Source organism: Pinus tabuliformis, chromosome X (genome assembly GCF_031772625.1).
Source record: "Pinus tabuliformis cultivar Carrire ecotype Pingquan chromosome X, CPIR1, whole genome shotgun sequence".
Classification (NCBI taxonomy): Eukaryota; Viridiplantae; Streptophyta; class Pinopsida; order Pinales; family Pinaceae; genus Pinus; species Pinus tabuliformis.
The window spans coordinates 51,176,935-51,191,738 of NC_142308.1; the positions used below are offsets into that span (position 1 = coordinate 51,176,935).

The following is a 14,804-nucleotide window of genomic DNA, read 5'->3' on the forward strand; positions in this document are numbered from 1 at the left end:
CAGGGAATGAAGGACGCGGATGGAAGGCTGCGTGACGGGTTAGGAAGATTTAAACAGCCAAGAAAAACATAGGGAGAAAACCTTGAGGAAGCCAAGGCCTATCTCCCAAAAAAAATTAAATTTTATTTTTTAAAAATTTTCCCAAAAATCAATTTTCTTCTCAGAATTCACTATGGAAAACTCAAATCTGAATCTTCAAATAACTGATTTCATCATTTAATCCCTGCACACAAAAGTTTGAGGTCAGATCTTGCCTTCCAAGGACTAGATCTACCTCAAAACCACAAATTTTCCTTGAAAATCTTCAGATCTGAACCTGCACAAAACAAAATACAACCCCGGATCCCACATATTTACAAAAACTAAATTGAAACCCAAATCCCAAGTTAGAAAATAAAAAAAATTATGTTACAAAACTTCAAATCTATACAAGTAATTTACAGATCTATCAAATCTAAGGAGTATATGTTCGACTCCGCTCCCAACTCTATAGATCTAAGGCTCTTTCTAGCCAGATCTAGCTATTTAGCACAATTTTTAAGAGATAAGTAAAAATTTTAATTTAGGCACTAGCCCAGAAAATCCCTGCAAGAAGAAGTTCGTCAAATAATCTTAGGATTTTAATCAGGAAGGCTCTTCAGATCTTATGTCTCGGGAGTCGGCTGGTCCAACCAAGGACTTCCCCAAACACCCAAATTTTTAAGTACAAATGATTTCTGCAAACACTAGATCAAATTGTCAGATCGATAGAGATATAAAACAACAATATAATCTTCAAGAATTAAAGATACCTGCTAATTCAATCAAATTGAAATTGTTATCTTAGATCTAATAAACTAAGAAAGATACCTATGCAATAGATTATTCCTCGAAAACTATTAATCGACAATTTATAAATAATATTCAGCAGAACATTAAAAACAATATTACCATAAAATATCAGAGAGGAACACTACCATCAATAAAACCCCAAAGACTTTGCATTTATTATTCCAGAAATATTACAAGAGAGCTTCGAGAGCTAGTACACGATCTAAAAGATCGGATGATTTGAATGACAAGTGACCTCTAATTTATAAAATAATTCTCCAACGGCTAGTTGGCTTGATCCCCGTCAAAGTTATCTCAACCATTGAAAAAGATTTAATTATCTTTTAATCTCCTCTGTCGAAATTATTTTATTTTTGAGGAAATTCGTATTTTCATTTAATTCAATTTCAATCAACTCAAAAATTTGACTTTGACTTAACTACCAAAGCCCAAGAATCCAAAATCTCTTGAAATTTTCAATATTCCCTTGGCTGGGGACCTCCAAAAATTAATTTCTCTGGGACCCATGAATTTTTTGAATTGGAGAATTAATTTTTCTTACGACACAAAATTAATTAAATTAGGATTTTAATTTATTTTTATCAAAAAAATTAATTAAATGACTCATGAGGGGATTAATAATTTTTCCAACCCTCAAATAATTAACCCAATTCTGCGACTCAAATATGATCTAGTAGACCCAGCAATTAGCAATAAAATAATTTAGCCAATTAGCTAAAATTATTCCCAAATCACTTACAGAAGACTCGACTAGAACACTAGGACTTACCTAAGATCATGACGACAAAATCCACCCTAGCTTTGGGGTGAGGTTAGAGGGAAAAAATCTGCCGATCATACGTGTTTAGAAACATATATGAATCAGTGAGACGAAAAACCTCCTCGAGCAAAAATCATTACCAAAAAAGTAGGATTACCTAGGTTGTTACATACATAGATGGTTTTACTAGGATCATTTACATTACAAACTTGCAGAATGGGTTTACAACCTTTACAAAATGATGATTGAAGATGATGATGAAATCTGGATGATCTCATTATTCGATCATGATGGAATCTTCTTGTGAAAATGTACACCTTTATAGGGTATTTGCCGCAGAGTGGTCAACATCTAGCTCTACTTGGGGACACGTTGCTTCACTAAAGGAATGTGAGAATCCAGAATCTACACCCAAGCAACACACAAAATTACATAAGTAGCGTCCATTCAAATAAAGTCCAAAAATCATCATATAACATTAAACGCATGAAATAGAAGCTCTAAAAATCTAATCTAAAGACAAAAATGAAATGCTGAAATGACAAGGTGTAGGGTTAGAAATACAATACAAAGGATGCGCCATGGCATCAGATGTGTTCAATGAAATCCTTCTTGAGCATTTTCCTGCTCTCTGGCAAATCGGTGGGTTGTCTTTCAAATGTGCCATGCCTGATCATGCATATTGTAGGACTTTGTCTTATTCGAAGATCGAGCTACTCTCGGCTATCAGATGCATGAAACTGCTTCCTTGTTCTTTTCTTCTTTTTGTTCTTCTTCTAGGTGGGTTGAGATGTCAATACTGAGACCACTATAGATTTCTTTTCTGGATCTTGAAGATGCTCGGATGAAAGATCTGAAGAATCTGAAGTATGCCCAATCTTATTCTGAATGTACTCTGTCAATGGTGACACATAAGCTTGGTCTTTCTTAATTTTCTTTGTAACCATAGTCAATTTGTCCTTCATGGAAAATGTGACCACCTTGCTATCAGATGGCAATTGCTTTAGCGAACTGGGAGATCTATGAGTCATGACAAACCCTTTGTGCTTTGGTTTGAGCTGATGTCTCGGACCCTGCGCCTTTTTCATCATTTGCAGCTTATCCTGAATAGTTGTCTTTTCAATTCTGATGGCATCAATCTGGTTAGAGTGTTCAACCTTCATGGCACTGATTTCCTTTGCATGACTTGATTCCATAGCTTTTATTAATTGTACTTGTTTTTCCTCCATGGCTAATAATTTTTTCTGCAGAGATATTTGACCAACTTCCATGTCCTTTATCAGTTTGTTATGATTTACTTGAATAGCACTCATCTCTTTCTCATGATTTGGTTCCATGGTGATCAAATTATTCTGCATGGTGGCTATCTGATTAACATGTTTTTCTTCTTTAGCCAACAACCTGTTTTGAAGAATGATATGATTAGCTTCTATGGAACTCATTCTTTGGCATGATCATCTATTAATTTTGTTTGGCTAAGCTCCATGTTTTTAATCAGTTGAGCCTGGTTAGTCTCCATATTCTTAATTACTTGTGCTTGATTTAGTTACATATCCTTAACCATTTGAGTTAACTGCTTAATAAGATCATTTTCAGCTTCTTTAGTTTCCTTTACTTCAGCCTTTGCTTTGACCTTTCTCTTATCTCCATATTTATCTTCAAAAGCATCAATGATTGATTGTAAAGAATCAAAAGTGTTATCAGGAAACTCAACAAACCATTCTAAGGCATCTCCATATAAGGTGAGAACAAAAATCTTCATTTTCACATCTTCATGGTCAGAATATGGGCGACACTTGCTTATACAGAGGCTGAAATTGAAGGTGAGTCTTGGCAGTAAAAGCATTGTAAACTTGAAAAGGAGGAAACTCATCGATGATTTCACCAACTTCATAAGGATAATCATGCGGAGCTCCCTGAATGTTAGTAAAATCATAAGGAGCAAACAAATCATCCATGATGACTTGCTTAAAGGGAAAAGGAGGGACCAAATGGATGCTAGAGAGAGAGATCCTTGTTCAAGAAAAATCAAGAGATCCATAAGAAGCAAGCTTCCAGCAGAAATTCTTGTAAGAAATGAAAGAAGTGGAGTCGCCACTTGAACATGAATCTAGCTCCAAGATCCAAAAGGCAAAAAACCGAAAGGTTAGTCAGGGAGAAACAGCTGGATATTAGGGAGGGCTTCTTGTCTGAGAAGTAATGGATGAATAAGTGGAGTCGCCACCCAAATAGGAAATCAACAGAAATGTCCAGGTGCTAAATGTGCAGATAGGGAAAATGAAAGGATCAGTGAGAGGAAAAAGATAAGGCAATGAAAAGATGAAGAGATGAAATGGCACCAGAAAATGTTTTGCCGCTTGACAAGCTAATGAATAGCAAAAAAGATTAGATGATTACAAAAATGTCGTGAGGACCAAGGACAGAAAAAACTCTATCCCCAGCAACAACACCACAAAATGTTGGTGTTGCCTGCAAAAAATGAAAGATTGAAAGATTGAAGATGAACAGGAAAGATGAATGGCGTAAAGCCAAGGTCCAATAAATTGGTCCCCGACAACGGCACCAAAAAACGTTGTCGCACAAAATGTCTAGGCACCGCGACAACAGCTCAGAACGAGGGTTGTCGCCCAAGGGTCCAAAATCTTTTGAAATTTTCAATATTCCCTTGGACGGGGACCTCCAAAAATTAATTTCTTTGGGACCCATGAATTTTTTAAATTGGAGAATTAATTTTTCCAAGGACACAAAATTAATTAAATAACTGGCTTAGGATTTTAATTTGTTTTTGCCAGAAAATTTAATTAATTGACTCATGAGGGTATTAATAATTTTTCCAACCCTCAAATAATTTCCCCAATTCTGCGACTCAAATATGATCTAGTAAACCCAGTGATTTGTAATAAACTAATTTAGCCAATTAGCTAAAATTATTCCCAAATCACTTTACAAAAGACTCAACTAGAACGCTAGGACTTGACGACAAAATCCACCCTAGCTTTAAGGTGAAGTTGGAGGTAAAAACTTTGTCGATCATCTGTGTTTAAAAACACACATGAATCGGTGAGACGAAAAACCTCTTAGGGCAAAAATTGTCACCAAAAAAGTAGGAATACCTAGGTTGTTACATAAATAGATGGTTTTACTAGGATCATTTACATTGTAAACTTGCAGAATGGGTTTACAACTTTTACAAAATGATGACTAAAAACGATGATGAAATCTGGATGATCTCACTACTCGATCATGATGGAATTTTCTTGCGAAAATGTACACTACATTAGGGTAGTTGACGCAGAGTGGTCAACAAACCCAAGAAGGGCTTCTTACATAATAATTTTGACTTTCACTCAACAAAGATCCTAGATCACTCAATTGTTGGTTGCTTTGACCTATTGACCATTGACCCAAGCATGAAACCCATGCTTTAATAAGTCAATAGAAATTTCCTTCTATAAATAATTTTCTTTTATTTCTTTTGATAGATACATGACTCAAATTTAATTATGAATACCAACATTAGTTACATTCTTCAACACTCTGAGTGCTAACTAGTACACTGAAATGCTAGTGCGGGTTCAAGTGTGAACACTTTTAACACTTTTCTTTCATGGGCATTTGGGACTGTCTTCATATTACTGCTTTATTTACCTTCTAGAAGTTATGGTACAAATATGCATTTTCTAATGAGGTCAGTTCAATGCAATATTTTTGTCATTCTTGGTGAGAAGAGTTATGCATGCAGTTGTTGTATCAAAGGCTATCTTCTACGCCAAAGAGTTAAAAGCATTAGCTTACTCCGAATTTATTTCAGCTTTAGTAGCTCTAAGGACGAGGATATAAGACTCCATTGTATATACTATATACCCTTCCACTTGTAAACATTTTCTTGTTAATATAAAACATATTTTCACAAAAAATGAGGCATTTGGAATAAAATGACAACAAAAATTTCAGTTGTTGATATTCAGAATCAAGCTGAATCTTGTGAAATACATGAGCTAAGCCAGTGACAGAGTATGCTTTCAATTCTATAAAAAATCATCATCAACATGTAAAAGCTCTTCTATAGTTAAGTTACTTGGGTTAATGCCAGTAATAAGTTGTTTGCTCAGTAACTAATGAAGTTGTTACCTTCTATCCAATTTTCTCTAACCTTGCACTCTGTAACATCTCAAAGATAATAAAGATTTTATTAGGTAAATAAATCAGTAGTCGCCTTCTATGCCATTTTTACTAATATCGATTGCAAATTTTCAACAATTAGAAATAGGAAAAGCAATATCTACATGAGCTTCATGACATACTATGATTACTGATATAATGTTCAAACAAACTCTAAAAACACAAACATTACAGCCTTGTATGCAAATGAAAAGACCAGTACCTCTGAGGGAGTCAGAAAACGTGTATATGGGTCATCTAAGGTGGCTAACATTCTTCTGATAATGTCATGGGCCGTCGATCTAGTCTGAATAGGCCTACTAAGTGCCTCTTCCTTCTTTTTCTGAAAATTAGAGAAATCAGGTGTTAAAAATTGTATCTAATCTTATCTTATCACATCAAACAATAGTAAGCTCGAGCATATATGTTACTGCTAAAAATGTGACATTATTCTGATACTGTCATGAGTATTTGATTTGGTCCAAATAGTTCTACTAAGTACTCATTCATTCTTTGTCTGAAAATTTAACAATCAGGTCTCAATAAGTGGACCACATCAACAAAAAAGCCGTATGTGTATGTTACTACTAAAACTGCAACAATGCAAAGTACAGATAACTTTGCATGGAAAGGACTTGAATTATGCTAGAACAAAGAAAACATAAACTTGGATGTTGGGGAAATCATGGTCTTTCAATATTGCAATGACCAGAAGAGAATTAAAAAGTGTAGTGATAAAACCACAAAGTTATTTAACTTTAAAATAGGACATTTCTTTAAAACAATTGCCATGTTTCACCTTAACTAAATGATAACCAATATGACTACTTTGACCACAAGGTGCTCTTTTAATTATTAAAATAAAATCAATCCAAAAGACTAGCAAGAGGGGAGATAAACTTGCAATCTAAAAACTCCAAGATCCCAGACAAATGGCACTTGTGCCCTGCCAAAGTCTAATATACTTTATCATGAGAATTAAGTGGGCCCCATTACAGTAAAATCTGCTATTGCAAAGCCTCGCTAGATGACCTGGATAGAATGCAACAATGAGAGTCTCACCATTGTCACCTCAGCAACAACTCCCTTTGTTTTAGTGATGGACACAATCCAACACAATGGAGGTTTCCCTAGTAGATCTTAGGGATCAAATAACCCAATTACCTTAAGCTAAGTGCCGCCTAAGGGTTCTACAATGATTTCCACCCAAGGATGAGAGTAGAAAATTAGGGTTTAGGGTGGATAAGATAGTAACTTTTAGACTTGGGTTTAAAGGTTACTATGGCTCAATCTAGAGGCTTATTTTGACCAACAGAAGCTCAAATAGGTATCTTGAACACGCCAAACAAGAAAAAACACCAAACTATCATAAACTAGCTAGACAAGCAACAAAATTGCAGCAATATAACAGCTTATGACAGCAGCAAATTTATCCCTAGAAACCATGATAGTAAAGTGTAAAATAAATGCTAAATTTATGAGTAAACAAGAGAATAAATTATAGCAAATTTCAACAGGCAAAATGGCATATAACAGTAATTAATCCCTAGACATCAGCCCTAATTAAATGGTTGGAAATTGTAATGTAAATTTTATTTATCCAATCCTCTCAAAACAATTCTTAACCCTATGTTACTCACATCTAGGTCAATAAATGCTGAAAATATAAAGGTTTTGTTCTAATGAACCCTAATTTACCCTAAACAAAACAAAAAAAATGATTATATGATAAAATATGAATGCCACAAGAGAGATGACTAGTGCCTTCCCAATCAAGGGCTAATGGAGTCTCAAAACAAATTAATCTAGAGTTTCCTTGGAGTAGAAACAAGTAAACCAACTAAGGCAACTAAAACTACTTACCCTAGGGTTTAAAATCAAGGTTCTCAACTTTCAAGATGAGCTAAGGGAAGGAGCTAACATGCTACTTCCTCAAATTCTTGGAAGAAGGTTAGTTTAACAAGGATCATGAAACAAATACCATGCTAACTAGCTTAATACATGAATCATCCATCCAATAAAACATGAAACCAAGATAAAACAAGTAAACCTACTTACTTCACCATGCATTCATCCAAGATTCACCATAACCATAGCAAGGGTATCCATCGTAAAAAAAAGAGGAGTACCATTTGTTCACCACTGGAGTGGCACCTATAGATTTTTTGAAGACTCCATGCCCAAGGATGTACCAAAGGCTGCTTGTACCATCAGAGATCATCATATTACTAGAGTTTTTCAACTCTACTTCTTCTTATCATTTTCTGTTGTACCCAGATTCCACAAGCCCTATGGGGATGATGTAAAGTGATGCTAGTATGATGAGTTTTGAGTCATGTAGCATGCCTAGGTAGCTTGAGACCTTGTCATCAAGTGAGTATTACTCTGGGAAGTTTTTTTCACTTGGTTAATTATCATCTCCTTACGAGGACTTAATAATTAATTGAGTTTTTCCCTCCAAACATAACCCCAAAGCCAAAGTACGGCTTGATGGTGATGCCTTGGGTGAGTCCTAGTGTCTAAAGTCATTGTATATTATTATACTAGATCACTCGTAAAGTTTCGTGGAATTTGGTTAGGTCTAGGGGGTCATTTTTTAATTTTTTTTAATTTCCTGCAAAGTAAAAATTGGAATAAAAATTGTATCTGAAATGTAATAAGTGATGTTTAGAGAAGTTGTATGGGGTATGAGTAATAAAAATCCCACCTCTCACTCTCAAATTTCTACTATGACACATTTTGAGGGGTTAAAAATGTGTTCTAGACCCTCAAAACCCACTTTTCCTAAGTTTAGTGGAAAATGTGGCAATAAATTGAGGCAACAATTAAATAAATGACGAAAAATAAATATCCACACATGCTAAATGATGTGGGAATGAGGGGGGAAATCATGGAGGATTTTAGGGCTTGTTTGACCCTCAAAACAACCATCACAGGACTGCGGCCTAATCATCATAGACCAATGATCATCTTGGCTTGTTCAGGGATGAAATACCACTTAAATTCTAGCACAGAACAGTCCCAAACTCTCCTTATTAACTCAGCCTAGCAGCAGATTCCTATGCCCTTCAAAACAGTCATAAGGAAACCCCAAACGGCTCCTTCTCTTGGCTGGAGTAACTCCCTTAACTGCGGCCCTAAAACAGAGATCTTCTCCAAGTTGAGTTGCTCTTTGTGTTGCACCTTGGATGTGTTAAAATGATCCTCAATCGCATCTTCTTTATACCAAACAAGAGGGCTTCACCAAATTACCTAAGTGACATGTCTTTAGACATTTCCACTTCAAGCCTACATGACTTGAATGCCCAAAAACTCATTGTCAACTTCAAAAATTCACAACTCATCTTCTACAACTCGGTTTTCGACGATTCTCGTTGTGTTGGATTCCCCTCAACGCCCTCTATCATCTCCATCTATCACATGTTCAAAATGCTCCATGGTTTTGGCCCAAACATCGATGGGGGCAAAACCCCAACCTTGGGTTCCAAGCTCACAATGACCTATTGTGGTGCTCCAAGCTCCAAACCCTGAACCCTAGGGCTTGGAGTACCTCCCAAGCTACTCAAAAATCAACATGTGGTTGGCAAGGAGCATCATTTATCCATGGAGAATTGGATGGAAGTTGTGGAGAGTAACCAAAAGATAAATAAGAAGTCTCCATCCTCCCATAGTGTGAATAACTTTGAAGAGGTGGATAAGATCACTGAATTGTATGGAGAAAAGTCTTCATCAAAGCAAATGTTAGAAATGGCCAAAGATAGAGAAAGGGCAAGTGTTGGGATGGGGTCCCCTGGGTCAGTTTTGGGGTTAAAAACCCAAGTTTTGATGTAATTGTTGTAAATGATGTAAAGTCTCCGTGAATTGTGGATGCGGAGCATGTAGATGATTAGGAGTAAAAGGGGTTTTAGCCCCTTGTTTATGTAAAGTTGAGTCAGCTTTGAGATCCACCCATGGTCCGCGGACCATGGGATTGTATAAATAGGCGTGTCTTAGAGAGTCTAAGGAGATCATGCTAGTAATGGGTCAATAGAAGATAGCGCAAAGAAGTGGGTCAGATAGAAGAGAAAGGATCTGCAGCTTTGTGCGCAAAGGCCTAGATAGAGTCCGCAGCTGAGTGCGTGGACCCCTATAGCTGAGTGAGCAGGGTAATTTTGAGTTTGTAAATCCCAACTAAAGATCAATAAAGAAGATTATCGAAGAATTCTTGTGTTTATTTGTTTACTTATGTTTATTTATAATTGGGATATATGTTGTGGATGAATATTGTATTTATGAAATATTGATCTAATGATGTGTGACTCCATGGAATAAGTCTTAATAACTATACGCACTGCATGTTAAGTACTTTCGCGAAGATTGTGAAACATTCTATTATGTTTATTAAAATACTTAAGTAGGTCTATGCAAGCTCAGACCTAGGGTTACTTTCTGACGCGTGTAAGTGGATGATTCCACTGTTAAGGGTCCACAAAGACCAATCATAGACCTTCGTGAAGGTCTAGAAGCTATTTAAGGGGAGTTGCAGTACCGAACCCTAGGGGCTTATAGATCTGTGCGAACGCAGATCTAGGGCACTAAAAGACATCACACTGATCTCTAGATGCGTAAACTTGGTTCCAACATCCCCCCATACTGCTTCAGGTAAGATTACAGCCTGCGCTACGCGGGTTGTTGCCGAAAGGGCTAGTAGTGTAGGGTTTTGTTGGTTGGCGCAACTAACTCTGAACCTGGGTCAGGGCCCTCTAAGCCAACAAATGGTTTTGTTGCTGAGACCGGGATCTGCTTGAAGGAGATGTGTGATGTCGCATCACTGGAATCCGACCAAGAAGGAAATTGAAAAGTGGTTGGACAGAAAGATTCACGAATTCGCGGCATAGGAAAACAGGAATCCACGCCTATCAAAGGAGCAGTGGTTGGATAGATATTTGTATACTTTCTCCCTGTTACTAGGCTTGCTAGTACAACATCAAATACAACCTCTGAGAAATCTAGCTACTTCTGCACGGTAGATTCTACCCAGGAAGTCCATGAACGCAGGCAGATAAAATCTATAACCTTGGTATGCACTCGCAAGAGTTAATAAATGTTATTTCCGAGTTAGATGCTATGGCGATAACAAGTTTTTTCCCTACGTGGAGAGCTCGTCTATAATCAATCAAATTTGAAATGTATGGGTGAAGGGGGGTGTCAGGACCTGACATCTTCTTTTGCACCTTCCTAATCGAATTGTACAAGTGGTTAGCTAAGTTGGCAGACAGCCAAGGGAGGTGGAAACTTGATGGTCCAATAGTGTGGACTCGGAACTAGTGCGACAATTAGAAGCCTCTAAAGACAAGATCGCACGCGTTGTTGATCACTGGCTTGATCGAATTATAGGAGGATTTGTTACAGAATTCGCAGTTGATACCTCAGTCAGCTACGGCGAAGCAGAGTGACGATTCTTCAAAGGACCGCGAGGTAAGTATCTGAGATCTTTGAATACCTGGATTAAGATGCTCTTGTGTGAGAAACGGGTTATGCCATTGCCTTGATGTTCGGAGCTACGCGAAGTGGAAAACTCTTCAGAGATCGAGAAAAATCAGGTCCTGAATATAGCCCATTGATTGGACCTCCTTCGAGCGACGACAAGGGAGCGGTACAAGCCTCACCGCAAAGTATTGTTCAGCTAATAAGACAGGGTTTTCCGTGGACACATCATCCATCCACTCCACCTCCACCGCATACACCTTCGCCCACACCTCCACCACCACCACCATCGTTCAACATGTCGAACACAATGAAGTTGCCAATTTTCAAGGGTATAGGGAGCAAAGATACAGATCAGTTTTGGTTTGTTGTGAATGTTGTGTGGACAGCACAGCAAATTACTGATGACAATATAAAGAAGGCGCAGTTGGTTACCGCTCTACAGGATCGTGCGCTGACGTGGTATATTAAGTACTGTTCTGATCATCCTATGGCAACACTAGCAGAGACTAAGGTTGCTTTAAACAAAGAGTTTAGTAAGCCTAAGTCTAACTCGCAGTCAGTAGTTGGATTTAAGGAGATCACGATGAGGGTTGATGAGACGCCTTGGGAGTTAGATCAAAGGTTGAAATGCGTGATCCGTGAAGCTAATATGCAGCTCACAAATGGTCAACATCGCGAGTGGTTTATAGCCTCGCTTCTGTCCCACCTAAGGATTTCTTTGTCATAGCAGAAGATAGGAACTCAGGCAGAAGCCCTGGAAATCGCGATGAGGTTGCATGCGACGCCTATGCAGGATGTGACCTTGGGGGTACAACCGTACAGCGAATCCACTCTCTGTTACAGAGCCTATGCTTAGAATTGCAAAGCTTGAAAAAAGATAAGGAGGCTAAGCCAGAGGTGCGCACGGAAGTCTGGTGTCTGAAATGTAAGAGCCAGGGGCATGATAAAGACCACTGTCCCGTATTTGCGAACTATATCACAAGAGGGGGACCAATTCCCCTAAGACCAGAAGCTCCAGCAGGACTGAGCATGGGGGTTGCGCTATGGTGCGTTATTTGTCAGGTGGCTAGAAAACACGCAACGGATAATTGTCATTTGCTTCAAAAGTTCGTTCAGACACCACAACAGTTGTTCTGCGACTTCTGCAAATCAGTGGGCCATGATGAGTGCCACTGTCGCAGCTATGAACTGATGATGGAAAGAACACCTACCTACCTAATGAAAGCAGAAACTTGGCCTCCAGAGCAGGGCGCCGAGGAACGCGCGGAGGGTATTAGGGACGAGACGAGGCCAATGAGGAGGAGGGCTTGGTAGAGGCCGAGGTTAGGTTATTTGTTACGACTGCGAAACACCTAGGCACTATGCGCAGGAGTGTCAGAATCAAACACGCCTGTAATGTCAATACTGCAGCCAGTTTGATCACACTAGAAGAATGCCTGGTGCTGATAGCTAAGATGCAGGAGAGAAAGGCGCAGCCTCAGCAACCTACGCATAACTTACAAATGATGAAAGTTGAGCCCCATGAGGAGGACCAGAGTGTGTACATAGTGCTGAGAAGCGGAATAACAACTGGAGATGATAAAGGAAAATAGCCTGAAGAGGACGGATGGGTCTACAAGGCCCCAGAAAAAGACACTGGTTTTGATTTGGCGTGCGCTAAGGAAACTTTTATGGAAGACAAGAAAAGCTTCGCTGAGGCCTCCACCTCAAGAAGCCAGAACAAAGCACCAGAAACCAGCGTGCCTACAGAGGTTGATCCCTCTGTGCTTACCACGTTCTTGGAGCCCTGCATGAAACTGTTGCGCGATTGCAGAGCTGTGAAAGGCCTCCAGGAGTTAATAAACGAATGCGCAGGCAAAAAAAATGCCCCTAGTGGACACCGCATAGTAAGAAAAATTGGCAAGCATAAGGCCAGAACAAGGTGAGAGATGAGGCTCATCGCGCAGATAGGAGATTATGAGATGGACCAGGTTATCTTTGATCTGGGGTCGGATGCGAACGTTTTGCCAAAACAAACCTGGGAGAGAATGGGGAGACCCGCGCTGCAGTGGTCGCTGATCCAGCTTAGAATGGCAAACCAGCAAAAGATTATCCCTATGGGACGACTACAAGGAGTAACAGTGGATATTAAAGGTGCGAGCGCGCTGGCTGATTTTGAAGTAATAGATATCGTTGATGACAGTAATCCATACCCCACGCTCCTCGGAATTGACTGGGCCATTGACATGAATGGATTCATCAACTTGAAGAAGAGGACAATGTCATTTGAAAAGAAATCGCTTCTAGTTGTAGTGTCGTTGGACCCTGCAGAAGGGGCGCGCTACACTGAACCAATCTGCGATTATGAAAAAAGTGAGGATGATTTAGAAATTAGACCATATCTACAAAATAACAGCGCGAGATTAAGACTGGATCAATCCAACAGTAGATGGACGGATTGCATGGGACCGCGAGAGTTCCTGTACCTGTGATTCAGATGAAGAGTTGCATGAAATATCTACACTACGCTGCAATATGATGACTAAATCGTTGCGCTGCGTTTTGTTTGAGGTCAGGAATTTACCTTATTATGATGGGTTAACTGACGTGGAAAAGTTTTTGGATGCATTTGAATGTGAAGTCCTTGAGCATCAACGCTTCCAAGCATTAGACTTGGCACTGCGCACTATGCCCGCACGATGTTGGGGTACACACAAGGATAGCTTTGATGGATGGTAAGATTATAGAAGAATGATGAGATTGCGGTTTAGTCGACCTAACATTCGATTAACTGAAAAATATGATGGGAGGGATGATCTGCATGATCACTTACCAAAGTGGGCTAAAGCTTATGGAACGGAGCTACAGCCGAAGTGGGTGCATTTATTTTGCCATACTTTAGACACAATCCCCATGAACTGGTATTTGGAGACAAAGCTCCGCCATGACACCGCGGAGTGGGATATATTGAGGGAAGGATTCTTAATGACCTTCAGTTTTGAAGATGGGTTCGAGAGCATTGATGAAGCTCTGCAGGAGATTAAGGCAGTGATCTTCATAATACCAAAAGAACCTTTGGAATGGGTCCAACCAGATTGGAGCACCTAGTTGCACCATGCACTAGAGTGTTATAATGTGACCACTGAGGAGGATGATCAAGATCCAAGAAATATTAATATTCCAGAGGCCGAAGGACATCGCGAAGTCAAGGGCCCACAAATAGACAACCCGGACATCACCACGCCATTGAAAACCAAGCAAGTGAACATTGGGACTGAAGCAGAACCAAAGTTTGCAAAAATTGGGGATTATTGGGATGACGCTACTGTGGATAAGGTTGTTGAGTTAGTTTGCGAATTTCGGGATCTGTTCCCTACTAAGTTTTCAGACTTAAAGGGCATAATAGGAGACTTGGGTGTTATGAAAATCACTCTGAAGCTAGACGCGAAGCCTGTTAAGCAAAGGCCGTATCGCCTGAATCCTAAGTACAAGGAAAAGGTTCGCTTAGAGTTGGATAAGATGTTGGAAGCAGGCATCATAGAACCAGTTGAAGAATCTGATTAGGTGAGCCCCATGGTGGTTCAAGAGAAGAAGCAGAAGGGCG

The 14,804-nt window shown here is 39.1% G+C and overlaps 1 protein-coding gene across 1 annotated transcript in view; it reads right to left on the reverse strand.

Moving 5' to 3' along the window:
• The window catches only part of LOC149138280 (Peptidase S41 family protein), a 446,406-nt gene that overhangs the window by 370,730 nt on the left and 60,872 nt on the right, over positions 1-14,804 (reverse strand). The window contains 1 exon segment of the mRNA XM_089447421.1: positions 5,976-6,095. Within this exon segment, the coding sequence (XP_089303547.1) occupies positions 5,976-6,095 (120 nt within the window).